The sequence below is a fragment of the Calonectris borealis genome, chromosome 20 (genome assembly GCF_964195595.1).
Source record: "Calonectris borealis chromosome 20, bCalBor7.hap1.2, whole genome shotgun sequence".
NCBI classification, from domain to species: Eukaryota; Metazoa; Chordata; class Aves; order Procellariiformes; family Procellariidae; genus Calonectris; species Calonectris borealis.
Window position 1 is genome coordinate 14,053,279 of NC_134331.1, and position 27,066 is coordinate 14,080,344.

At 54.1% G+C, this 27,066-nt stretch overlaps 1 protein-coding gene across 3 annotated transcripts in view; it reads left to right on the forward strand.

Moving 5' to 3' along the window:
* LOC142091095 (signal recognition particle subunit SRP68-like) overlaps positions 1 to 27,066 on the forward strand; it is a 50,865-nt gene that overhangs the window by 11,176 nt on the left and 12,623 nt on the right. The window contains exons 12-25 of one of the 3 annotated variants that reach the window (XM_075169940.1): positions 71 to 165; positions 408 to 537; positions 982 to 1,057; positions 2,412 to 2,464; positions 3,556 to 3,611; positions 20,847 to 20,946; positions 21,465 to 21,619; positions 22,293 to 22,416; positions 23,058 to 23,183; positions 23,480 to 23,518; positions 24,255 to 24,416; positions 25,011 to 25,118; positions 25,776 to 25,871; positions 26,336 to 26,461. In XM_075169940.1, coding sequence (XP_075026041.1) covers positions 71 to 165; positions 408 to 537; positions 982 to 1,057; positions 2,412 to 2,464; positions 3,556 to 3,611; positions 20,847 to 20,946; positions 21,465 to 21,619; positions 22,293 to 22,416; positions 23,058 to 23,183; positions 23,480 to 23,518; positions 24,255 to 24,416; positions 25,011 to 25,118; positions 25,776 to 25,871; positions 26,336 to 26,461 — 1,446 coding nt within the window. Of the gene's footprint in view, positions 1 to 70; positions 166 to 407; positions 538 to 981; positions 1,058 to 2,411; positions 2,465 to 2,935; positions 4,332 to 14,619; positions 14,760 to 20,846; positions 20,947 to 21,464; positions 21,620 to 22,292; positions 22,417 to 23,057; positions 23,184 to 23,479; positions 23,519 to 24,254; positions 24,417 to 25,010; positions 25,119 to 25,775; positions 25,872 to 26,335; positions 26,462 to 27,066 lie in introns of those variants that run through there. The other 2 variants (XM_075169942.1, XM_075169943.1) reach the window with 2 other exon arrangements.

Below are 27,066 nucleotides of genomic sequence, written 5' to 3' on the forward strand. Positions count from 1 at the left end.
TTCTCTCACTCCAGCAGATTCCAGAGGAAAACAATGCCCGCATTTGTTACTCTGACTCTCTTTTGCACAGAACCTCGTGGAGCTGACACAGCTTCCTGGCCTAGAAGAGGACAAGAACTTCCAAAAAGAGATCGGATTGAAGACCCTTGTATACAAAGCTTACAGGTGATTGAGAAACAGTCAGGTTTTCTTTAGCAGGCATTACATTTTCAAAGGTTATTATTCCAAAGCTCTATGTGCTGTACAGGGCTTTGATGCAGTTTCCTTTGCCCTTTTGTGAAATGAAGACTGGATGCTAAGGGGAAACTGGCCAGTGCTTCTTAGTAGTATCTTTTCTTATCAGTCATTTGAGTTGGCAAAAGGTGTGGATGACAAACATGTCAACGAGCCACTCTTTACTGTTGCAGGTGTTTCTTCATTGCACAGTCCTATGTCCTGGTAAAGAAATGGAGTGAAGCTCTTGTTTTATATGAAAGAGTGCTGAAATATGCCCGCGAGGTTCAGTCAGGAGCTGGAGCTTATACGAACAGCTTAAAGGTAGGAACCCAATCCTGTGTGTGGAAGGCAGCTGAAATTTATGAAAAAGCTCTCACACTATTTATTGTCAATTAGATGCCAGACCATTACAATTCAAGACTGATGTTTAAGTAGGGAGAGGAGCAATACAAGTGTGACTGCTTGATACATTACAGTAGAGACTTTATAGTGATGTGAAAATGCTTCAACTGGCCACTTGCTTGCCAGTCATAACTTGCTGTAACAACTCCATAACAATTTACCACACTTTCTCACATCTGCACTTCCTGTCATACTACTTCTGTAGTGCCTGACAGACTGTACTGTAGCTTTTCCTCTTCTGGGAAGGCTCATCAGCACTAGGACTTAATTTCTTAGTTCTTACTTTTTCAGGTTTTACCTTTGCTCTAACTCTTAAACTCTGGCACGTTTCAGGCTTTCAAATAATTTTCTTTAATAACCTAGGAGCTGCCTGATGTTCAGGATCTGATTACTCAAGTCAATGCAGAGAAATACTCCTTGCAAGCAGCAGCTATATTAGGTGAGTTGCGCAATTATACTAGAGCTCTTCCATAATGCCCCTGCAGCTATGTCATTCCTTTTATTTAATTTCTGAAGATCCAAATGTTTTTCCACTTCACTCTGATCTGTGTCGGCTCTGGAAAACACTTTTTTTTCCTCCCAATTCTAGCGTTTTTCTAGCTGTGTGTAGTGCAGCTAGGCAACCAATGACTAGACACTTGGCATCTTGCTCCCTGCCCAGAGATGCAAAAAAGCTTCATGAGGGTGTGCACCTATTTTGGTAACCTGCACAGAACATTCTGTTTAGTGTGTAATTTTTTTGCTGCAAACAAGTTGGCCTTACTCATCCCAGCTTTGCCTAGCTGGGAGAACTACTGAGGAAGGGGAGAGTAGCGATGTTCTGCTCTTTGTCAGTGTCGACCACATTAGGGGAACTTTGGGGGAACGGATGAACTTTGTAATTTCTTGGGCTGCTGTTTTTGCTGTGCTTGCTGCTGGAAACCCAAGATAAGTAATGGATTGCCTTGTCTTTTATTGCCTTACTGTTGCTTTAACAGACCTCACTGGGGTCTTCTCATCATCTGCTGCTTTGTGCTGAACTCAAAATCTGTGCTTCTTTCAGGAGCTTCTCACAACAATGTGAAGGACAAGCTCTCGGTCCTGGTTTCGGCTGGGATAGGGTTAAATTTCTTCCTAGTGCTGTGTTTTGGATTTAATATGAGAAGAATGTTGATAACACACTGATGTTTTCAGTTGTTGCTAAGTACCCTGCTAGTCAAGGACAGCTTCCGTGCTCTATCAAGCGGGGGGGGGGGGAGCATAGGTGGGACAGCCAGCCCAGCTGGCCAATGGGGTATTCCATACCATGTGACGTCATGCTCAGTATATGAATGGTAGGCGTGTTCCAGGAAGTAGCGATCGCTACTTGGTTATCGATCAGCGGGTGGCGAGCAATTGCATTGTGCATCACTCATTTTGTATATTCTATCGTTATCAATGTTAATATTATTGTTATTATTATTTTCCCTTTTCAGTTCTATTAAACTGTCTTTATCTCAACCCATGAGTTTTTCTCACTCTTACCCTTCTGATTCTCTCCCTGTCCCACCGGGGGTCGGGGGAGTGAGCGAGCGGCTGCGTGGGGTTTGGCTGCCTGCCGGGTTAAACCACGACACTCTCCATCTGGAGAGAGCTGTGTTGGCTGTAGATGAGTATGTGTGACCCTCTTAGTCTGTTGATTCTACTGAAAATAGTCTTGCTCCCAGAAAGCAAGGCTCATAGCTAAGCTCAGAGGACAGCTGACTCCTGAGACCGTCTTAATTTACGCCAAGATCTAGCCTGTTATTCTTACTGCTCTTTCTTCAATTTTGCAGATGCAAATGACAGTCATGAGACTGAGTCTCCATCTCAGGTCAAGGATGGCAAGGTAAGAGCTGAGAGCTCAGGCAAATTCCAGTAATGTTCTTAATGAGTATTACATTTAGCCTGTTAGCTGTGTGTCTCTTAACAACTCAAGAAATGTCATGCTGATTGGAGTTTGGTCACAACTACTGTATTTAAGAGATTTTATTAGGCTTGTTTCCCTTCTGCAAGTCCTAAAGGTGGCTGACAGTGTGGGGTTCCTTGGATAGAGACTAGGCTGCTGCTTGCAGCTTCTAGTGTGGCATCTTCTTTTTTTTAAATTTTGCTTTCTCCTTGCACATGGGAAGGTTTTCCAGAGATTCTGCAGCAATGCTTTGACAGGGGTTCAGACCATCTTCAAGGGTCCAAGATGGCACACAAGGGAACTTCAGCTTCTGTTGTCTCAGTTGCTGCTTAATCCTCTTTGCTTGTTTGACCCATGTCAGCTTTGATTTGACATGTGTTTAATTCGTGTTTCTGCATTGGTCTCTTTCAGCCACTCTCGGAACGGTTTGAGACTTTCTGTCTGGATCCTTCTCTTGTCAGCAAGCAAGTCAGCCTCGTGCACTTCCCTCCGGGCTTCCAGCCCATTCCATGCAAACCCTTGTTCTTTGACCTGGCCCTTAATCATGTTGCTTTCCCACCTCTGGAGGACAAGGTGGAGCAGAAGGCCAAGAGTGGCCTCACGGGATATATAAAGGGCATCTTTGGATTCAAAAGTTAACCAGGACCCCCTGAGGAACCAAGGTTTTATTCTGTATTGAAGGAAAAGCTCCAAGAGGTTCTAGGACACAAATATCTGCACCTGAAACCAACAGAGGGAGGTTTTACCATCTTCTTCCCTGTGTTCTGTATATATGTCTGTGCACTTACATTCTCTCCCAGTGTATTAAAGACAATCAATCTATTCAGAAACATACGTACACTATAAATAGCTGAAAATAATCTGGAGCACAGAGAAATTCCATTCTGCTCGAAGAAGTTGGAGCTTGCTTTGTGACCAGTGGCCTCTTCAGGGCCGGTACACATCTACTTACCATGGACCAGGGCATAGGCATAACTTGATTCCTCCCCCCACCCCCTTATTTGACGCTGTAATTTGGTATTTTGTTCTAGAAACCTGGGTGTGATGGGCAAACCGGCAAAAGTAGATGCAGAACTAAACCAGCAAGGTGAGGCTGCCTACCCAAAGGCTATGAAACGGTAGCCAAGGGGGCTAACTTCTCTTCCCTTTCGACTCCCAGTCCTCACTGAGAAGCATATATTGTTATGTAAAGAGAAGTCTCTGTATTTTTTAAAAATTTAACATTCAGAAATGACAAAATAGAGCCTCTTTCCTTATCGATAAGGATGGCAAATACCTTACCAAATGTTGATGGTTACCCCAGTTGTGGTGAAGTATAACCTGAATTTGTACTCTGGGCCAATAGATCCTTCTTTATTGATACATGTTTTGTTAAATACCTAAATACAGTATAGAACCTATTCCTACAAGGCTTTTCCTGGGAAGCTAGCTTCATGGGTCGCTTTAGAAATAGCTACTTGGCTCTTCATGGGAAGTTGGGTCTCTCAGTGTTCGTTTTGTCTCTGATCTAAACCTTGCCTGAAAAAGATGATCTTTTTCTGGAGTTCATCTGTTGCTTTTTTCCTCACCCTCGGTCGGTAGATACACCTGAAATGAGGAATAAGCAACAGGAGACCAGTAGGTTCTTGAGTGAGTGATCTTCTCTGTCATGCCAGACATTTTTTTTTTTTTATAAAGCGCCCGGGTGCTGTGGTGATAGGCACTTTCAAAATGTGGGTAATTTCATAATCGTGATCATTTAAACAAGGAAAAAAAAACACAGCACATGGGCAGAACTGTTCCTAAATAAAGTATTTGGAAGTTTCCACCAGCAGTGTTTGGGTTTTCACTCAGTCTGTAGCTGGAAGCTGAAACAGTAGTTTGTTCTAGCTGCCTTAACTCTTTTGAACCAGTTGTCTTGACTTTGCGTTTTAGGCATTGGAGTTAATAGGGATGGAAACAGAAGAATTGTTTAAAATTATTGGATTGTTGTTGTGGGGATTTTCCATGCAAGGTGCATGTCAGATGAATGGGGGAATTAACAATTCCCATTATTTTAATATGAATGTTTGCTTCTTTGTTCCAAGTTGATCTGATTTGTGAGTTCTCAAAGTGTAAAGCAGCTTTCAAGAGGACTCTGTGCTCAGAAAGAGGTAAGAGAAGGAGGAGGAACTTCTTGTTGGTGTTTAATTCTTGCAACATGGAAACAAAATGGGAATTTCTGGTATTCTACCTAATTCCATTTGCCTCTGGATGCCAGGGGGATTTTACAAGAGACAGGGAAAGTGTAGAGCTGAAAGAAACGTGGAAGACTATTTATTCATCAGATGATAATTTCTAGAAAACATGGTCTTGAATGGCAGATTTCTCTTCCCCATAAAGCCTTTTTCCTTTAGATGAGGAAAGGTCCTGCAATAACTGGCGCAGGCATCAGCTGGTTGATCTGCTTCGTGGTACCTCTTTCTATGTACGTTAATCTGAGCTTCTCTCTCCTTTCCCGCTTTTATATCAGATCACTCTGAGAACTGTTCCTCTGTTTGGTTTGCAAACCAAACTCCTTTCTGCTTTCCTACCACAAATCTGTGTGGTGCCTGGATTGATTCCAGTGAAACTTGTGCTGCGGCCACTTTCTAATTGGTTACTGTTACAGAAAGCTAAGAGCAATTGGCCTCATATTTCAAACATCTTTTGACAGATAACTGATTAGTTGAACGCAGATAAGAAATCTGAAAACAATCAAGTTTTATTCCTGACCTCTGAGGCATGTAGTTCATGTTGAGCATTGAGAACAGCAAGAACTCTTCGCCTCCGAAGCATTCAGAGAATCAAGGTCACACCGTCACCTGGGGCTACTTAACCCCTGGAGAATGGCCACTTAGTTCTGGAGGAGGATCTTCTGCCTGAAGGCTCAGATAACAACATGCACCACTCTCAGAGGTAACTTGGCTTATTTTGATGTAATGTTAGTGGAAAGTGAGTAGAGTGGGGTTTGTAAGCAGTGTTGTGACAAATAATGTGGAAGGCGCTGATGAGGCACTAGGAAAAAACACTAAAATGTAAAAAAAGGAAAAAAAAAAACTGTTATTCAGGTCACCTGTGTGATGAAAACCAGACTCACCAAGTGTATTGAGGCTTTTAGCCCTGCAGTGGAGCTTGGCATGGCAAAGGCGAGGCTTAGGCAGCAGCAGTGAGAGGGGAGCAGCGCCGGCAGGTGAAGTGTCTGATGTGACGTACAGAACCAGCCTGCAACTGCCAGGTGTTGGTTGTGCCCGAAACAGCCGGAGCGAGATGCAGAGCACTGGTTTATGGTGCTTGGAAACCTGCTTCCTTATTGCTCAGTTCTTTCATTAGGCTGCACTGTTTGCTTTAAAGTGTTTGCTCTCTTTCCATGAATTAATTGGCAAGTAGGCCACATGATTGCCCTCAAACAGGAAGCTCCAGCAGAATGGTCAAGATTATTGCTTTCAATCAACTTTTCCTCGGGAGTATCTTTGGGCTTAGCACTGGAATTTTAATTACAGGCTGAGCTAGCTATGCCTGGTACCATTGCATCAATTAAAATAGGAATGAGATGCACATTGTGGCCCTCGGCCCCACCATCGGTGATACACCTGCGTCTTGGGCGATGTTCGCCTTTGGTCATGCGCTCCGAGGGGTCTAGTGACAATGGACAGGTCTTGAGGGACTAATGGGACATATGAGAAATGATTAGCATGAGACAAACCGGGCAGTTTAAAGAGAGAAATGAGAGGTGACGTGGGATAGCAATAGTCTGGCCTGGGAGCTCCTAAGTAACAGTCTCTGCCTCCTTTAAAACAAGGAATTGGGGGTATTTTAAACCGAAGGCGTACTAGAGAAAGTCGTGCTGTCTAATCCAAGCTGCTTCAGACAGACGGCGTCCCAGGTGAGCACTGGCAGCGAGTTCTCTGGGGCCTTGATGAGCTGGGTGCGGGTTCGGCTGCAGCCTGCAGTGAAGGGCATTCAGGCGTGGGAAGTCCTTGTCCAGCTGCAGTGGCAGTCAGCAGAAGTAGTTCTTGGGAGAAGATGCCTCTGCTGAGAGATGGCTCTGCTCCCACGTAGCTCGTGTCCACTGCCCCGTTAGAGCGACAAGCACAAATACCCCATGGTGTTCAGCTTGGGATGTAAATTGGGAGTTTGCTCACTTAAAGGAGTGATTTGATGTGATCTTGATTGTATATGGCTGCTGCTCCTTTTCTTCAGGATGGGATTGCTATTTTCAAGCATGAGAACAGCTGGAGGTAGGTTTGTCTGCCAAAGAAGAGCCCTTTCTGATCCGGGTGGGAGGAATGCGTGGTGGGTGCCCCCAGCGTATGGTAGGAGGCTCCAAGAGGAAGGATAGAATAGAACAGAAAGCAATGATCCTGAAAGCTGCTCGGCGGAGGTGGGCTAGCAGCAGCCCGTGCGCTCTGAGCTTTCCTGGGGCAAAGCAGCTCTCGGTGGCTGCTTTGCCTTCTGCCTCCCCTGCTCCGAAGTGAGGAAGTGCTGGGCAGCGCTGCGGGCTGCAGCTGCCTGTCCAGCCCAGCCCAGCTCAGAAACCTGGGTCCTCGTCTTCCTGGGACCGGCCCCGGCCGTGCCGTGGGCCCTGGCACTTGGAGGGTTTGCTGTGGAGCGACTGCACGCCGGCAGCTGATCACGCAGCGGTTCGGAGGGACGCAGCTACAGCCAAGGCTCGTGCGGGGCTCTCGCTTCTCGGGCTCGCCCAAAGCACGCCGAGGGTGAGCAGGTTTGTGAAATGCAGCCGCTCCCTGACCCTCGCCCTGTGGGTGAGGCCTCCTTGGCCTGAGCGCGCTGCTTTGTGTCTGAGGAGGAGAGGCTCGGTCCTTTGCTATCCTGCTACAAAGTCAGCTGAACTGCCGGTCAGCTTCCTGCTGCTCTTGCTGCAAAAATCCCATCTCTTGTGGAAGTGGATCACGGTGGGATTCGGGTGGGGACAGAGCCGGGGGTCCTTGCTCCGGAGCCTCCAGCCCAAATACCTGGAGTGTCCTCACTCTTCGTTTTTGTTTGCGTTGCGGATTTACTTTTTGCACTGGCGAGTGAATGATTAGCGCCTTGCTCTGTGCTGAGCGCCGGATTACAATGTTTGGGTTAGAGCTAAGCCCAAGTGCAAATTCCTGGGTGCGAGGGTTGGCCTGGGAGGGAGGTGTCTGTGTCTGACCCCCCACCCGCGTCCCCAGCCCTTCTCTGGGCTGCTGCGAGTAACCTGCGGTGAAAACCTTCCCACCTCTGGCCTAAAAAGCAGTAATGTCTCAGAGGGGGAGGTTTAAAACCACTTTCAAAGGGTGTCGTTTGCATGCCTGTTGTGCGCACGTGGCCTTGGGCGCAGCTTTCATGTGCTCCAGTGCCATCGAATTAAAATTTGGACCCAGGTACTAGTGTGTACTTAGTACGGCAGTGCCTAGAAATGCTGTGATCTTTGGCAAACTCTTCCACTGCTGGGCACCCAGTGTTGGGGTTATTAAAGTTAAAATTCGTGCTCTGGAAATCGTCGTCTTGCCCCTCCCCTGCTGAGCTGAGGGACGGCACTTTGCCCGAGGCTCACACGCTGAGCATGAGGATTAGTGACTCTCATCCCCAGCCCGTGGTCAGTCCAGGGAGCGGTGCCCTGGCTGTGGTGCCCGAATGACTGAAGAGCAGCATCAAAGCCTCTGAATTACCTTCAGTGCTTGCCTTTTTCCACAGAAGCGGGAGAACGTCTAATTTTCTCAGAGCATCAAATTAAGTCGGAGAAGGCGAAGTCTGGCCGCGCAGAATTAGTTGTGGCAGACAGATTCATCCCGCTCTGGTCCCTGCCTGTGACACAGAAGCACTCGCCCCTGAATCAGGCAGTAGCAACTCAAAAATGGAGCTTTGCAGGAGATTCGCATCCGATGTGAAAAGCACTCGGGGCTTCTGAGCTGGCAGGCTGTGGTTGGGGGTGTGAGCCACCCCAGCTCAGCAACGCTCCTGGCTGCTGCACCCTCTGCCCCGAAGACGGGGTGGGCTCCAGCGCCGCCTCCCAGCGCAGCTCCCGCCTCGGGGGCGGTTTGCAGGGGCTGTTGCCGCTCTCTGCCTCCTGCTCCCTGCCTTGGTCGCCCAGGAGGGATTTGTCTCCTCTCCCCGCCAGCCCTGTGCTGCAGGTGGAGCCCTTCGATGGGCTTGGTTTGGTTTGGAGGGCGTCTGAAAGCATGATCCTTCCTAGCCGGGGCGTGTGCCCTTCGGGCTTTGCCAAATCGGGTGCTCCAGCCTGGACCCCTCTCTCCTGAATGCTTTCTCCTTCAGTCAGCTCTTTGTATCGGGGCTGGGAGGTTTTCTCCCAGGCAGGCATGCCTTTGAGCTGTTCCCGGTATACGTGTTTCAGCTGGCCACCACCTACAGTACAACATCCTGCAGGTATTTTTGCACATTACAGGGCCTTTGCGTTGCACTTGAGTGCAGAGGCACAGAGGAGAGCAAACCTGTCCTCACATTTAACTTTCCATCACCCTGACACGGGCCGCTTGCCTGGTGCTTTAGCCCAGTGTTTGAGCAGGACGGTCCCTTCTCCAGGGTGCTGCCGTTTGAGCAAAGCAGCTTTTTTGGGAGACATGAAAGAAACCTACCCCAAAAGCTCGGATCTCCTGATTTCATGGGGTGCTTCTCCAGCTGTGCCGTGTGTGAAGGTTGCCTTTCCAAGCAGGTGTTTAATTACCTCTCATTGCCTGGTTAATGATCTAGGACACATCTTGTTCAGATCCAATCACCGTGTTTGGGAGCAGCTCCCTTCAGCAGTGTCACTGGATAATAAAGCCAAATTTGCAGGCTGCATCCTGTAAGTTATAAACAAGTTTTCCAGACAAAGTGTCTTGAGAATCTGCCATTAGTGAATTTATTTAGTGCTATTACAGCCTTGGTAATCCTCTGGGGACAGGAAAATTAGGCATTAGCTGCTGTAGGGAATTGCCGTGATGTCCTGCTCGTTAGCTCTAGGGCTTGAACTCAGAAGCAGCTGCGGGCTGCTGTAATGAGCATGGAGAGGCGATGGGGTGGGAAGCGGGCAGGTCCTTTTGATGTCTGAAGGGTCTAGGGATGAGTAGTCCATAAAAGCCTTGGGACTGAGCTGTTAACAGATGGCGTGGTGCAAACGTCCTCTCTATTTAGAGAGATACAAAGGAGCAGGACCGGGACTTTCCATTCATGCTGGGGGAGCATTCGTGTTGGATTTGGCCTCCTCTGGTCTTCTGGGGAAAGGTCCTTGGAGCGGAGCCAAAGCTCACTTTCCTCTGCCGATTCTGGTGCTGAGCCCAGCCCCAACCCAGGAAGCTTTTTAATGGGTCTTCATCAGACCTGCAGGAGAAGTGCGGGGGCCTTTGCACTTCCCCTCCGCTTATCAATTGGGAAAGAATAAAGCAAAGCAAAATGAGGTTTGAGGCTGAGTAATTTTAGACCTAAGAAAATCAGGTGTCCTATTTTCCCAGAGGGGCAGCCATTTTTTAAAATAGGCAGGCTGTTCTGGCTCTGAAGTTTCACTTTGGCGTGTATGAAAGCTGCTCCACAAAAAGGAAAAAGGGCTGGGGAAAAAAATGATATGAAAAGGTGCTGTCCCTGGCATCTACGAGGAAAAAGGAGGCTGACTTGTGCACGGTGGGAACATGCTCCGATACCTCCCAAGGTGGTGAGCATCCAGGGGCCTGTGGCTCCTGACTCCCGTGGCTGCTCTTCATGCTCTGCTGTTCTCCGTGGCTTTGGAGACTCTTAGGAAGGTTTCCCTCCCACTGAGGACAGCCCAAGTCCTACAGTCTCCAGCTGCAAAGACCACTTTGCAACAAGTCTTGGTCTGGGCTGGCTGTAGCTGCTGGTCCTGTTGCCAAACAGCAGCATCTCCGCGTAGCAAAGCATCTGTCGCTGTTTCAGAGGGCTCCTGCCTCTGTGCAGCCTCGTGCACCTCTCAAACTATTAGAAATAAAAATCGGATGCAGAGCGCAGGCAGGAGTGGCTGGTTTTTTATGGAGTGAAGATGAGGGGTGAGACGGAAGAGCAGGGAACTTTCTCCAGCCGCTGGGCGCTGCTGGTCTGATCATGAAACTCTTCCTAACTTTGTCCTTGGGGACGTGGTGGTGAGAGCTGCTGGACAGGGCGGTTGATGAGGTGGGCCCTTGGTTTTACTTGTTGGAAATACGGGTGATCATTAGCAGGTGCTTTACAGGGGTGAGGAGTTGCATTAACTGCCCCTCCATAGGTGGTGCTTTTCTCCTCCCACAGCCCAACTGTTCAGTTTGTTGTAAAGGTCCTTTCCTTGCTCCCCTGTAGGCACCCACCACTTCTACAGGGTCATTGAAGACCTTGGCGGTGGAGTTATGCCCTGGAGTCTGGCCAGGAGCAGCTCTTGGTGGTGTGACATGGGAGGCTTGTGCAGTGTAAGGGCTCTGCTCGTTGCTGTGATTTCAGCACATCGCTTCCCAGGAGGATGATTTCAGGAATGAAGAAGTTCAAAAGCAAGGAGGTGAAGTGGGAAGAAAACTAATCCAGAGGACTGGTGTCCAGAGGGTGGTGAGGAGAGGCGCAAGGAGGCAAGTATGTATCCAGAAGGGCATATTGTCTTAACAGGTAGTAGTAAATCATTTATGGGTCATATTAAACCATCATCTCCTCTGTAAAAACTTAACAGAGAGGCCTGTCTCGTACCAAAGGCACGCCATCCCCTAAACTCCTCCTCTGCCAATTTCTTGTGAAAGATTAGTCCAGGATTGTTCCTGAAGTCTTCCTTCCCTGGAATGTTACGGGCTCACCGAGGTCCTCTACGCAGCTGTGCCGGCTCTCTGTCCCTGCAGGCGACCTGCTCAGCTGCGTGAGCAGCCACAAGCATCTGGTTATGCGACTGCTCTGTGAAACAGGCACCTGCATCCTGGCACAGCTCCAGGCTGCGGGGACGAATCCCCAGATCCTGTTCTGGAAAGCGAATAAAATGATTATGCTGCGACTTCCCATACCCTCTCCTGCTGTGCCCGGAGCGCTGCCAGAGCTGCCAGCCCCAGGTCTCTTCCCCAGCTGTGGGCGAAGCTGTGGCCGAGCTGGGGACCCGCCTGAGCAAGAGGCAACCTCCGCTTGCGTTGGCTTCGTCTGAGGATCGGCGGCAGCTTTCAAGGCTGGTTCACCTGGAATGAAAGGAAGCCTGCCCGCTCCTGACCCACCTCCCTGCGGATGATCTCACCCGGGCACGGCCGCTCTCGCAGTGCAGAGCGATCCCGCTGGAAATATAGCTGGGGTGGGGTGGGGGCTGCCTTCCCGGGGTGGGGGCTGGCCGGGAGGCCCTTGGTAATGGCGTTCCACATGGTCGTCTGGGAGACCTGTGCTTAGGCTTCCAGCTGCAGGGGAGCAAGTACATCGTGGGGCAGCCCTGCCCGGGGTTTTGGGCTCAGGCCCAAGCGCCGGGCACGGCGGTGTGGGTGGCTGTGGTGGAGAACTGGTTGAACTGGTCTCCTTACCTGTTGCTTCTTGCAGGACCTGGGTTAACCATCGTACCCTGCCCTGGCATGGCTGGGGCCGGTCTGAACAAAACCCGCCGCGGATCTGGAAGTGACCTGGGCTGAAGCAAGCAGCGCCCGCCGCAAGTGTCCCCCCAAGGATTCTTGCAGCCACGTCCCCTTCGCCCGCTGGGTCAGGGTGGTCGCTGCAGCGCAGGGGAGGCTGGGCTGGCGGCAGGCAGAGCATCCCTCCCCTCGCAGCAGGCGTTGGGCTGCAGCAGAAACTTGTTCTGGGCTGGATGTGGTGGCAGGGGCGCTGGCTGGCACAACCCGTCACCCCGGAGCCGTCCCTGGCTCTACCTGCGGCTTTCCCCTGCCGCTCTTGTTTCCCGGGCTGGGATGGTGACCAACCCCTTGGGGCTTCCCTGAGGGCCGGGCGAGCCCTGCTCCCCTGGCAAGCGAGCAGGCAGCAGAGCTGCCCCGCGCCCCGGCTCTGTGCGGGAGGAGCAGGCTGGCTCTGCCTCTTCTGCTCCCACCACGTCCGCCTGAGCGAGGAAGAGGCAGGTCCCTTCGCCGCGGTGAGGCAGGCTGGCTGCTCGGCACCGCTGCTGGACCAGGGCTCAAAACCAGGCGGGATCTGGCCCGGCTCTCCGGCTCTGCCCCGCGGTGTCCGCCAGCGGGGCGGTGCTGCTCTGCCAGGCACGGTGCCTCTCCTCGCATCAGCCCCGGGATCAGCTCCGTGTGTGCCTGTCCCGCCCGCGTACGCGCTGCCCGCCAGAGCGTGTGTCTGTGTGTGCGCAGGGGTGAGGTCAAAGCGTGCCAGCTTCTAAAACGCTCTGTCTTTCCGAGGGATCCTTGCCAGGGGGGGACTTGGCCGGGGGAAGGATCACACCTCTGTCTTGTCAAACAGAGGAGAGGAAGGTGCTGTTTTAAAGCTTTGCAGGTGAGGAGCTCCAGCCCTCGGCTCCAGGCTGCGGGTGATGGATGACTTGGGAAACAGGTTGTCCGGCGGGGGGGTATGTGCCTGCTTTGCTTTTTGTGTTAATTCTTCGAACTTCCTCCACGTGCCAGCACGCTGTCTTCCAGGGGATTACAGGCAGTGCATCTTGTTCAATTCAGTTTCCTTTGAATTCACAGGGGATCGATCCCCTCCTGGCTTCCGCAAACAGCCCTGCAGAGAAGAGGGGGTCCTGTGTGGCCAGGGCTCCTGCGTGCTCCTCTTTTGCGTGGGTACACACTGAGGTCTACTTGGCCATCCTGTCTGTAGCCCTCCACACAGGCCTTTGAGCTGGGGGACCTCCTGCCTTCATGCTTCTGAGATCCTGGTGTGAGAAGCGGGGCCCGAGCTATGATACCACCATGAAAAGGTAGGGCTTTGCAGCTTGTAGAAGAGCAAAGCCATAGCAGAAAGCAAGCCCCTTGCAAAGGAGCCTTGTCTCACGTGTGTCTTTCCCTCCCTCCCGAGATAAGCATGATTTGTTTTGTGCCAATTTAAAGAGGACCAAGAGGTCACCCAGGAAGTGACGATGGACCCCAGGCCTTTGCCTCTGGCCCTGGGTTGTCCTTGGGCTACAGGAAACAGGGGAGAACAGCCCCAAACCTGTGTCGCATCACAGGTGGCTGGTGCTTACGAGGGGGCTGTGGTCCCCATCTGCTCCTGTCCCCTTCCTCCTCCACCCTCTGCCCTCTCTCCCTGGTCCTGCACTGGATAAGGATCCCATGTCGCTGCAGGATCCGTGCTGGATCAGCCTGAAACACGGGGTTCCTGGTTTGTGGGAAACTTTGAACTCTGCGTTATCTGAAATCGAGAGGATGTAGACAGCAGCCAGCCCTTGCTGTGGTTTGGGAGAGCCGTGGGGCTGGGCAGCACAGCCTGGACAGGGATCCCCAGCGCCACAGGGATGCCAAGGTGGTGTTGGGCTGTAGTGGAAATCAGTTGGGACTCAACCTTTGCTCCACAGGGGAAAGAGCTGCCCAGAGGCGAAGCCTGCTCTCAGGTCTTGTGTAGACAGAGTGTCTAGGCAGAGCCTCAGACCCAGGTCTTTGGGGCTTTGGGACCCGAGTTTGACCCAGAGCCTGGATCCCGCTGGCTGAGGCTCCTGTGATGCTGCGCTGGAGCTGCTGACCTTCGTCCTGCCATGAGCCCTCAGTGTTTTGCTGGGAGCCGGGGCCACCTTGTGCTGAGCCTGCGCCAAAAGTTTACTGAACTGCAAAATAACATCATGTTCTGTGAATTGGTGGTTCCCAACCTGCTGCTGCTGCCTTGGAAAACTCTTGGTTGGCTTCATCCGTAGGGCTCCTGCTACTTCTCTAGCATTTTAAACAGCTAATGCAAGAAGATGCTTTGAAATGTGTTTCAGTAGTCGCGGTGCACTGCCTCGAAGTCGCGTTTGCAGACTTTTCCTCCCTGCAAAGGGCTCTCTGCCCCTCCGCTGGGAAACTGCTGCACGGTTGTGGCTGTGTGTGCCAAAACACTCTCCGAGCCAGGGCGAGGTCTCCCGTTCTCCCTCTGGGGCTCTGCTCTTTCCACCCCAAACTGGTTTTTCGAGTAATTTTTTCATATGTGCCTCCATCTCTGCCGCTGCTCATCTGCGTTTGGGGAGGAGCCTCCCAGAAACTGCTCTTTAGCGCGCCGCCGACCTTCCCTCGCTGAGTCTTGTCATTCCATCCCGACAGACCGGAGCAGAGAGCCAGCGCCCACCACGACTTTGCAGACCCCGGGAGACCAGCTGGGACCTCGCCATGTTCAAGGGGGTGGGCAAAGGCTCCCCGAGCAGAAGTTCCCCCAACAGAGGTTCCCCTGTCAAGCCTAGCAAGTAAGTGCAACTCTTCTCCTCTCTCTAAGCTGTCCTGTGGACCCTAGGGGAAGATGAGGGAAGAGCGCCTGATGTCTCCTAAGCCACCCGAAGAACGATCCCTCTTTGTGGAGCAGCTGGAAAGCTGGGGCTTGCTGGGAGCTGATGCCAAACCGTGCTGCCCCAGCTGTCGTCCTTGTCTTTGTGGGCTTTGCGCTCCAGCCCAGAAGGCTTCGTGCTGCCCCTGGGATGTGCGGTGCCTGAAGGTGTGCTTAGAGCTGTGTTAATTGAGCAGGGAGGTGCAAAGCCCCTTTTGGGCAGGCAGGAGAATAAAAGCAGCCTCTTTGCTTAGGTGGAGCAAGATCTGCTTGATGGTGAAGCAGATACCAGCCTGGATTTGAGATCCCAGGACTCGCTGGTTGTCTGAGGTTGGTGTGATGCTGCCCTGGGACCTGGGATCCCTGGAGAAGGATGCTCAGTTTGGTGCTGCTCAGGTGGTGAAGATGGGTGAGGAGTGGGTTTGCTGGTGACTGCTCTAATCCATCCTGGTGACAGGCTGGGTCTCTGCAGGTCAAACAACTGAGGTTGCCTCTTTTAGGCCTGTCTGAGGCAGCACCAAAAGGATCTAACAGCCTCCTCCGCTGAAGAGATTCCCTAAGCTCTGGGGAGCAAGATGTCTGATGGGACCAGGATGCTTCTCTGGGAAGGGGGTGCTCCTGCAGAGAGAGCGCTCGTCCCTCCCTTCAGCTGCAGTTGCTAACTGAGGGTTATTTTCCACCTTCCCTCAGCAATTCTGCATTTGGTAGCATCAGTGGACTGATGCTGCAGGAATCCCTGTCCCCAGCCAGGGTTAGAGGCTGAGGAAATTGCCAAGGGGTTTGTTTTGAAGAGGAGGGGACCTGCAGGGAGAAGGGGGTGCAGCAGCCCGGGGTGATGTGTGTACAGACGCCTGGGTGGACACAGCACGGTGCTGGCACCCAGCTGCGCCATTTATGGGGGCCAAACCCAATGTTAGCAAACAGCCACCCAGGAGGGTGCTGGCCCGGTGCGGCGGGGCAGGGCAGCGGGACCTGGGGAGAAGGGGGTTCCCACAAAGGCTGAGGCTTCCCCGTGTGGATGTCGGGAGCCGGCCCCCTGCCCCGCCGTAGGAAGCTTCTGCCTCAGTGGAGCTGAGCGCTCACAAACTCATCACCAAGACAGATTTGGGGCTTCTCTGAACACCAAGCCTTTGTCGGGGCCTGACTGCAGCGAGACACCTCCCCAGAAGCCCCGGAGCTGTGTCAGCCTCTGTTCTTAGTCTTGCTAATGCAAGCTATCCACCTCCCAGCTGGCTTCCAGACCTGGGCTGGGCATTTCTCGTGAGGCTTCCTGGGACAGCTCGCTGCAGCCCCGTGGTGCCGCAGGAGGGTTTGGGCCAGGTTCTCCCCCAGCGTGACCCTCTCGGGATAACTGGAGTCGCATCCCGGCGAGACCTCACACCTCTTCCCCACGCAGGATGGAGGCTGGAGCCAGAAGCGCGGCAATTACCGAGCTAGTTGTGCTTGTTTTAGGAGGCACCAACCATCAGACAAAGGCTAATTCCTTTGGCCATGGCCCGGGGCTTGGTCAGCACCCATATTAGCTGAGAAAACGAAGGTGAATGAGTTGTCTCAGGAGCAGCCGCCAGCACACACTCTGCAGATGGCCCCAAGAAAATGTTGGTGGCCCATAGCTGCTCTTGGTGGCCCCGAGGCCAGAACCTCAGCAGCAGTTGAGGTTCCCTGCCTCCGAGGGCTCACGATTAGCGGGTGCTGCTGCTGGCACAGACCCCTAGAGAGGTACCTCCTCTTGGTCCTTGGGACCATGGTGTTGAGCAGCCCGGTTCGCAGGGCCCTTTGCTGTCTCCACTTGGTGGATGCACCCCCGGGAGGCAGCAGCAAGCGCAGGTTTGTCCCTAGGAGCATCCTCTGTGCCCTGCTCCAGGAGGAGGCACGCTGCGGGGCTGCGAGGGAAAACTCATGAGAAGGTGGAATTGAATCAGTTCTGGCTGGACTGGCTGCCTGGGTGCGATCTTGACAGAGGCCGTGGGTGGTTTTGGAGGTGGATGGCAAGTCACCTCCTGGTTTAATTGTCTCCTGGGATTGCTGCTTCCGCCACCGCCCCCCTCTGCTTCTCCCCAATCAGCCTAGAGCAGCGTGGTCCCCGGGGGGACAGGCACGGGCTCAGGGGACTAACCCAGCGCTGGTGGGGGGTTGTTGGTGGTCTGCTGTGGGCGGCTCGGGCTGGCAGATCAGAGTGTGCGAGGACTTCTGCGTGTCAGGGAGAACAGACCCAGCTTTGGGGTCTGCCTTGTGGCCATAAAGCAAAGTCACCCGGAAGGAAGGGACAGAGCGGGTCAGGGACTGGAGCGGGTGGGTGCTGTGGTCCTGCCCAAACGTGCTCTGGCAGAGTGACTGGGAGCAGAGACACCGTCCCTGGCGTGCAGTCGGACTGTCTAGGAGGCAGAAAGTGGTATGAGAAATGAACCAATTAATAATGATAATAACAGTGCTCTGCCTCTTCTAGGCATGAGGTAGCCCTAGGGAGGAGGCCTGCCCTAGCTCTTGAGGAGGAGGAGGAGCAGCAGGAGCCCTGCCGAGCCTTGCCCTCAGCCATCTCGGCCAGCCCGGGGCTGCGGCCGGACGCACGCACCGTGCGCGGAGTCGGACCCGAGCCCCGGGAGGCCGAGGGATGCCCAACGCGGGCACAGGCGAGCTCGTGGCTCCTTGTGTCCCACCCGACGCCAGGCTGCCTCTCTGCAGCCCAAGCGTCAGCATGTTCGCCCTGAAACGTGGGGCCCGGCTGTGGTCGGCTCTCGTTGAGTGGGGGCTTCTGCCCAGGGGCAGCAGGGATGGGGCAGGAGGGACGGCCCCGGGGAAGGACGGTGATGCATCCGTGTCACCGCAGGTTGTGTGGATGGATGTTGCATGGACAGGAGAAGCTCGCACTCCTCTTGGCACGGTGCATGGTTGGGATAGGAGGGTCTGTGGTGGTTTCAGCACTTCTTTAAGGGTGCATGGACCAAGCAGGTTCCTCAGCATCGCTCCTACCTTGACCGAGGAGCATGGGAAGGGTGAGAGGCTCAGCTGAGGACAGATGGCTTCTCTGCTCGTGCATCAGGCCTTACTCTGGCGCCCAGGACAGCGTGTAGACACCCCTCTCCCCCCAGGACATCCCCTACCTGGCATCAGTGCTCCTCAAGCATCCAGACTACTCTTTTGCAGACTCTGAAGTGGTTCGTCTGCTTGCAGGGCTGGAGAGCCACTTCCAGCCTGGCTGCTGGCTACAGGGTCTCCTCCTCTGCCGGGCTCCCTCCCTTGGCTGGCATGGAGACCTCCTGGCTCTCCACCCCAGGACACGCAGGACAGACCCACTCTGGCCCTGAGATTGTGCTCTCCAGGAAGCATCACTTCTTCCCTGAAGATCAGGTTGTTTGCAACAACGTCCTCGTTTCTAACCTCAGGTGCCCCGTGCAGTGCAAAGGCAGAGCAGGCTGGGGCTGGGCAAGGCTGAGTCCCTGTGACCGGGAGGTTGCCGAGGTCTTTTCAGTCCATAGTTTTATTGTGGCTTGGCCTAAACAACGCTGATTCGTGTGTCCAACCTTGTGAACCAAGAGATGGGGTGTCCCGGTGTTTCCTTCAGCCAGGAAGGAGGTGCCACCAGGAATAAGATGGATCCTCACTTCTCCCCTCTTGGATTGGCGCAGGGGTATCTGTGGTCACATCACAGCGGGGCTCAAACTGGACACCGCAGCCACGCTCTTCCCAGGCGGGAGCTGAATTCAGCCAGACCTCTCGGGGCGGACGACAGACTCCCCCGGCGCATGGGGAGAGGCGTCCATCCCCTGGGAAGGCGGCCAGCCCGTGACTCACTCTCTCCTCCCTGCACAGAGAGCCCGGGCAGGAAATTTGGGTGGTGCTCAAGTATTTGCTCATGGGACACCACCTCATTCCAGGCGTGTCAGGGATGAGTGGGAGATTGTGTAACCTCCCGGGGAGGGGGGACCTCCTAGAGCTTCCAGCCTGCTGCACGCTCAGGCTCACGGGGCCGAGTCCTGGCTCTGCGCTGCTCTCATCCCATGGGGCACGGATGGGATAGGAGGGGTGTTTAACGGGCTATAAAAGACAGGTTGTGGCAGGCAGTCATGCTTTGATGATGATGATGATGATGAATGCCCTGCTTGGGCTCTCTGGCTCTGTGATCCCTGGAATCAGACCCTGTAGAAGAGAGTGCTGCCAGAGCACAGCAGTCCCCCATTGACTTTGCTGACACGCACTTTGCAGGCAGGGAAGCTGCGGCATGGCCAAGAGATGCTGCCAGCCCAAAGCCCCGAGGGAGCTGGGAGCCACTGCGTCGCAGGCCCACGCCGCCCTCTTGGGAAATCACAACCAAGGGAGGAGTCGGAGAAAGGGAAGAGGAGGATGCTGTGAGCAGGAGTGCTGGGGCTGCGCCTCCTCCAGCGTTACACGAGCTCGGCTGCGGTCAGCGTGGGCTGAGCTGACTTAAAACACGAGCTCCATCTGTGGCATCCGAGTGCTTGGCTTGGGGTGACCGTAACACTCACTGGCACGTTACAGCCACTTGGGGCTGTAATAAATGAACATCCCGGCATCTGCTCTAGCCTTTGGTATGAACCGTGGAACAGCTGGAGCCATGATGAGGAGCTGGAGCAATGACAGAGCCATTAAGGGAACCGCTTCCCCCAGTCCCTTGCTGGAGTCCGGGGCTAGGAAGGAAACCACATGGCTGGAGGGCAGGTGTGGGTGGCTCTGCTGCAGGACAGCATCTTCCTCCCTCCTTCTTCCTCCACCAAAGGCACAGGGCAGGTTGTACCAACCAGCCCTGAAGAAGTGCCCCCCCTTCAGCTGACCCCTGTGCAATGTCGCATTGTCGCTGCTCAAACTCTTCCCTTCTGGTCTCAGACCCCAGACTCGAGACGTAACCGAGCTGAGCCTCTGCTGAACCTTGTCCCACCAGCAGTTGTCCAAGGGCTCGAGTCCCTGGGTGATGCTGTCTGTCCACACCCTCCCGCCTCCGCTCGCCCGCATCCTGACAGCGCTGCGCTCTCCCTGCCTGCAGGGTAGGGCCGGCACTGTCCCCAAGGGCAGGTGCTGTTAGAAACAACAGGACGTGAGGACAAAGGTGGCACCAAGGCTGGTGCTTCCTTGTCCACAGGGAGCTTTGGGGCCGCAGCTGCGGGCTCTGGATCCAGCTGTTTCAGCAGGGCTCTGGGCGCTCATTCACAACAGCGGTGGTGGAATAAGGGCCATGATGGTACCCGTCAGTCGTGTGGTGGCACTGAGGTGAGAGACAACAGGGAATGGTCTGATGGGGACCTCCAGTGAATCTTCACTGGGGAGAGGGGGGCTGTAGTTTGTCCCGAAGCCCTGAAAGCAACATGACTGCAACAGCCCGCGCAGTGCCCAGAGGGGCTTGTAGTCTGCGTAGCAAGTCCTCGTCCACTGCAGGCCAGTCCTGGGGAGGCACTGGGCTCTTCAGCATCCCAATGGCCTGAACTGCAGAGCACTTTGCGTGAAACAAGACTACAGGATGGCGGTTTCGGGCCAGGCTGAAGGGCCATCTCGCCCACCTCTACCAGCAGCCACCGGCAGGCACTGAGGGAAGGGCTCCAAACAGGGCAAGCATGTTGTGCTGCCTCTGCAGGGAGCTCTCCTGGCCGCCAGTCTGTGGCTTCAGGTCTTCCCAACTCGAATGTGGCGTCAGTGCATTTGGGAGCCCTACAGGGATTTATTTAGTTTTTTTCTCTACTGCTTTTTGAATCCACATGAACTTTTGAGCATCTGCAGTGGCAAGGAGTTGTGCAGATCAGCCGCGTGGTGTGCAAAAAGCCACCGCCTGCTCCCTCTGAACACACCACCTCTTACCCTCACTTGGCTGAAGGCAACAAGCCGGGCATCGACCACTTGTATGCGTCCTTGCCCTTGGCCACAGCTTAGACTCTTTCTCTGGAGACCAGGAGGACATGGGGGACAGGCCTGAAGAACCACGCCTGTGTCAGGTCCTGGGCAGTGATGAAGAGGCTGAGAATTGCCTTCACCCACCCACCTGCTTTGCTGTTCCCTCTCTCAGGTCCTCAACAAATGAGCTGGCCGTTCTCATCTCCCGCATGCAGACAAATGCCGACCAGGTGGAGAAGGACATCTTGGAGACACAGTCGAGACTCAAGCAGGTGAGTTGTGGCAGAGGGTGGTGGGAAGGTGAAAGGCTTTGCCTGTGTGGATGCAGCGTCTAGGATAACAGGTCAGGTGTCTGCTCTGTGCATCAGCTTGCTGGTGCAGGTTTGGGGGCTGACTCGAGGCTGGGGTGGAACAGAGCACCCGCAGAGCCTCCCAGGCCCTGGGGCTGCACACTGGGGCCTCCCAGATTCTGCCCTCGGTGCGTTCTGCTCAGTGCCTCATGCTTCCCACAGCCAAGGCTGTCTCACCTACATCGGCAGTGCAGCAGCACGGCCCCGGGCCTCCCAGCAACCCCAGAGGCAGCCAGCCTGGCCCAGACTGGTCCCCTGGGTGGGAGAGCTGCTGGAGCAGGCGGCTTGGCTGGGCATACGCTCCCCAGCTGCACCCTTGCGCCAGGGTTCCTCTGTGGTCGGTGTGTTGAGCATCCAGGTCCGCTGTGTTGGCCAAGAAGAGTGTGGTGAGGGCTGTGTGGTCCAACCAGGCTTTTTTCTCTGCCATCCCCGGTCTCCAGGATGCCAGCAATCACCAGAAGAACAAGGCTTTTGAGTTCCAGCCAGAGAATGCCAGGAACCTGAAGGAAGCGGAGACCCTGCTGAAGGACCTCTTTCTGGACGTGGACCGTGCCAAGCGGCTGAAACACCCTCAGGCTACTGAGATAGAGAAAGAGTGAGTACAGCGGGGGGGACCGCTGCGATGGGGGCACCGCGCAATTGGGAACCCCCCTAGGATCCAGACTGAGCTCCAGTCATTGCCATGAGAGGTAGAGTTTCACCCTTCTTCCCATAGACTTTAGCCTTAAAATCAGGGCTCCTGCCAATATATTGTAAAGATAGTGGTGTGCAGGGTGGCTGCCAGAGTGATCGCGCGAGAGTCCCCAGTCTTATCTGGGAGCTCTTGTAAAAGGTACCAGAAAAATGCAGAGCTAAAATGTGGCCCCACTCCCAGGGCAAATCCCCTTTTCCTCTGCCTTTCCTAAATGAACGCCTTTCGTTCAGGCAAGCACAGAGACAGAGGTGGGTGTTCAAATGGGAGAAGAGCTTCAGTTGGCCTCTGGGGCTTTGCACCCCTTTGCTCTCCAGCCCTGGAGGGAAGAGTTGTTTCCTAGCTGGAAGGGATGGCCCTCATCTCCCTGCAGCTTCCTCCTGAGTTGTAATTCCTGAGACATCCCTGGAGATGGAGAGCACCAGGACAAGTGCCTCCACTGCTGGAGGAGGCCAGTGTCACAAAGGGACAATGAAGTAGCCTGGGTCTTATGGGTGAAATCTGGGCTGCACAAACCCCACCTTGGTTCTCCCCCTTCTGAACTGACACAGAGACGTGTGCCTTTTCTCCTTGGCAGCATCCAGCAGCTCCACGACCGCGTGACACAGCTGTGTGCAGAGTACCGGGCCCTCTACGAGAAACTGAACATCCCTGATGTGGGGCCCAGGGTAGACTGGGCCAGGATCTTGGACCAAAAGATGGTAACAGCAGCTGATTTTAGATGTATCTCCCAATTTCTACAAGGCCAGATAATGTCCACTGTTCCTTGTAGGGCTCTGCAAGCCATCGTGTGCTCAGCATCATGCAGGGACGTTGGGGGTAGTGGAAGTAACTCTGGGCAGGAGGAGGACTCTCCTCCCACCTCTTAAAACCTTCTGGAGGATGCTTTTGATTGACCCCTTCAGATTAAGGGTTACCGGAGGAGGATCAGGTAGAGATGCCCTGCTGTGGGATGCAAGGATGGAGGAGGTGATGTCTTCAAGGACTTTACTGCCCTACATCCTAGGATTTCACCCTAGGGTATATGGAGTGCCCAATTTGGAGTCAATTTGGATTCCCTTGAAAGTTGGGTGGTAGCTATGTGCATCCAATGCATGTCACCATGGGAAGGGTGGCTGGTTCAGCTTAGGTTTGCACACCAGGGTCATACGGCCTTTGCCCCTGTGTATGGCTGGGGAAACGGCAACCAACAGCAATCACGGTAAACAACAAGAAGATCCCTTCCCTTCCTCCCGGACTGGTATCAGGTACCAGATCTTTTCATACCCTGCCAGCACTCACTGGGGTTTCTCCCTGAAATAAAGTCTTTTGCTTTAGTCTCTGCCTAACTCCTTTTGCACAGAAACAAGTCAATGCGGGACAGTACGGCCCCGGCATGTCAGAGCTGGAAAAGCAAATAGCTGAGCACAACATCCTCCAGAAGGAGATTGAAGCCTATGGCCTCCAGATCAAGAACCTCCGCTCTGGGGTAAGGCACCCTCTGTCCCCTCCTTGTTCCTGTTGGCTTCGCTGGGGACCCTGCGGGCTCTGCCCGCTGTCTGGGGGCATGTCCCATCTGCTCCTCCTCACGGTGAATATTCACCCTTGTTCTGCACAGGGGAGACCTGAGCTCGGACAGATCAAGCCATGCAGGGGCCAGGGAGGTGGTACCTGAATGGTTTCTAAAGCATCTTCCATAAATCAGCTCATCTACCACTGATGGTGTTTTAGTAACGGCTTTTTTCTCTTTTTTTTTCCCTTGGTCTTGGCCATGTTGAAACCCAGGATGTGGCAGATTTAAAAAGCCAGTACAAGGACTTGCTGGTAAGCTTCTCAGTGGTTTTCTGGACAGATGGGGTCAACAGCAGAGTAACACCTTCTCTGATGGACAGGGAATGCCCAGCTCAGGGCAGGAGCTACCTCTGGTCTTGCAGTTGTGTCCCTCACTTGCTTTCCCCATTTCCTCCCCACCTTGGAATGGGTGTAAATTGAGAGCACGCTCGCTACCCTCAGGGGAATGCTGTGGGTGAGATCTGCGTCTCTCCTCTTTGTGGATCATTGATCTGGAGTTGCCTATGTGTCCGTGAGCACAGGGTTACGGATGCGGCAGCAGGAAACCCTGTCCCAGCCCATGGGCTGTTCCAAATCAGGATTGCAAATGTTGAGGCTTGCACTGATCCCTAACAAGGGCTCCAGAGAGGAAACGAGCAGGAGACGGTTAGGAAGAAGGTCCTGGGTTTAGCCAGCTGGGCCCATAAAGGTTAATGCTGAAGAATGGCATTTGTGAGAAATGTAGCAGAGCTGGGCCAGCTCTCAGACTGCCCGAGGCATCAGCCCACACCTGAGATTCTGGTTAGACAAACATATCCTGTCTGTGAAGGAAGGAAAGGGAACGGCAGCCCCATCAGATAAGAGCAAGAGGCGGCAGATGTCTCACCAAGGTCTCTGGGAATCTCCTGGTGGATGTGCAACGTGAGCGGGGTCCTGGGGAGGAGGAGGAGGGCAAAGGGGCTCCGCAGCCCGAGCACCAACGCTGTCTCTCTCCTGTGTGCATGGGCAGAAAGCCTCCATCTGGCGAGGGCAGAGCCTGGGCAGCCTGTACCACCACCTCCAGGGCTGCACCAAGGAGCTGGGCTACCTGACGGACCAGCAGACCAGGATCCTGAAGCAGGACTGGAGTGACCAAATGATGGACGTCCAAAGCGTGCGTCGGGAGTACGAGGTGAGCTCTTGGGGATGGTAGCTTGTCCTGCCGTTGGGGCAGGAGATTTGCAGGGTGGATCCCAGCCTCCTAGACATCCACCACCAGCCCTGAGCCTGGTGCTTTCCCAGGGCAGCCCAACAGCGCTGGGCACAGAAACAGAGGTGGAAGAGACGCTCTGGGTGCACGCTGGAGTTAACGATGAGCCACTCTGTGTGTCCCCTCCTGTCCCCTGAGCTGGCACGTGGGATCATACATTACAGAGCTGCCGGTGAGGCACAGTGGTCAGAGGGGAGGGAAGGGCTCAGCATCATGTCAGCCTCAACATCCAGAGTACAACACCCAGTGACTGCTACATCTGGGACCAGGAAGAAGAGAGGGATAATTGCTTAGGAAAATGCCCTTTGAACGAACGCCCTGATGCTTTCTGAGGCCCAAGCGTGTATAATTTGTTTTAGCTTTGCCTAGCCCCTTCTTTTTTTGAAAACAAACACACACACAAGGATGTCTATGCTTTGGGAGCCTTTTCTCTGCTACATAGGGTTTGGTGCCCCAGGAGACCACTCTGTGCTCCTTGCGTGCTCCCACTGTCATGAAGTTTCTCTTCCCCTTCAGGACTTCAAGTCCAATGAGCTACTCAACCAGGAGGAGTTTGTGAACCATCTTCAGGATGATGGGGATAGGATGATTGAGCTAAAGCACCCAGCTGTCAAGCCTATCCAGGTACGGAAAGGGGGTTTCCTTCCTAGACCCTATAAGAGAATGAGAATGCTTTCCATAATTTGTGGATCAAGAGCCAGCAGGCAGGTTGGAAGAGACCTCTTCAGCTCTTCTGCAGAGCTGCTATGTTACTCTTTCCTCCCACACTGCACCGACTGTACTGCAGCATCTTTCTGCCTGCTCCAGCCCTGTGGGGAGGCTGGGGCCAGTGCAGGGTCTTCACCCCTTCAGAAATCTCCAGGAGATTGTGTGCTGGGACCAGGTCCCGGTCTGGTGCTCAGACGTGTGGTCAATGCAGCCACGTTCATGCAGCTGTGAAACTCCAGCTATGACACAGCACGACCTCTCCCAGGTGAAACCACTCCCAACCTCCAAGGTTGTATTTCCAAGCCTGCAGATGCAGTGGCAAGCCGAGGTGGGCTCACAGCCACCCACGCCACTGGAGCTGAGACCCCTTGAGAAATGGTGGCTGCGCGGTATGAGCCAGGTCCCTGTGGAGCGGTATGCTTGCTCAGGCTCAGCATCAGGGCATAGCTTTGCCTCTGCTCAACGGCGGTCTTTAGCCTTCCTCTGATCTCTGGGACTTCTGGGGAAAGGAGACTGCTGGTGGGGGAGGTAGGACTACTGGAGGCCACTGAGTCGTGCTCTGTCCCACCACAGGCTCACCAGGAAGCCTTGAAGAACGAGTGGCAGAATTTCCTGAATCTCTGCATTTGCCAGGAGAGTCAACTGAAAAGTGTGGAGAGCTATAAGAAGGTAAAAAGCAATGAGCAGAGCACGGGCCATGGGGCTGCAGGGTCAGCCGGAGTGGGCAGGCTGGGGAGAGAGACAGCAAAGGGATGAGGATGGGAGATGCTTTGCTCGCACCTAGTCAGCGTGTTTTGGGGAAACACTCCTCAAAACACAGTCCTGTAGTGCTGCAGCGAAGGACGGGCTCCCAGCTCGTCTCACCAGCCCTGTTGCGTTAGTGTGCCGGCCTGGAGAAGAGGGGCAGGGGAGGGTTTGCTCGCTGTCGTTACCTGCGACGTGTCTGTTGATTGGGATTATTTGCCTGTGGCTCAGGTGACGGAGAGTCCTTGTCCAAGCTCTGAGGGCGGTCTGTAGGGTCTTGTGAGCCCCAGACAGGTTGTGGGAGAGACGCTGGGAACGGAGGGACCCCACTGGACCTGGAGATAGTAATGTCCTCCCGTCCCTGACTGTTTTCCTACCCACACCTCCAGTTCCAGGATGATGCGGAGGCTGTGAGCCGCTCCCTGAAGAAGATGAACTCTGACCTGGACACCAAATACAGCAAGTTCAACAAAGACAGCCCTGGGGTGGTGTCAGATCTGCTGCTTCAGCTGGAGGTGAGGTCTTCAGGGCTGGTGGCACTAGCCAGACCTAAGGGGCAGACCAAACGTTACAACCTCCCCAGTAAATAACAGTGGGGAAGGGGAAGGGGTGGGTAAATAACCCCACCGGGACAGCTCATCCCAGCTCTGTGCTAGGGAGGGGGAAGCCCGTGGCAATCCTGTGCTCTGGATGCGGAGGCCTGTAGCCCCAGAAGGTCCAGGCTGCTCACGCTGTGGGACAGTGACCCCTGGGAAGGCACTGGTCCCCAGCAGTGACACACAGCCAGGCCCCAGCTCACCCCCAGAGTGAAGGAGAAGCTCAGGGAGGAGCTGCACGGTGTCCTAAACATGAGGCACTTGGAGTAGAGGGCTCCGAGAGAGCGTGAGCTGCTGGCATCCAAGCAGCAGGGAAAGGTCCTCCCATCTCCTCAGCACTCTCATGAGCCAAGGGCGAGGGAGGGAATAAAGAAATCTGACCTCAGGGGCGAGATGCAGATAGGAAAGGAACATTTCCCCGGGAGAGAGGGAGGGGACACGTTCAGCGCGGTATCTTCTCATGCATGCAACACATTGCGCTCCCAAGAGGTGCCAGGATCTTGGTACCTTCTGACGCTGGAATG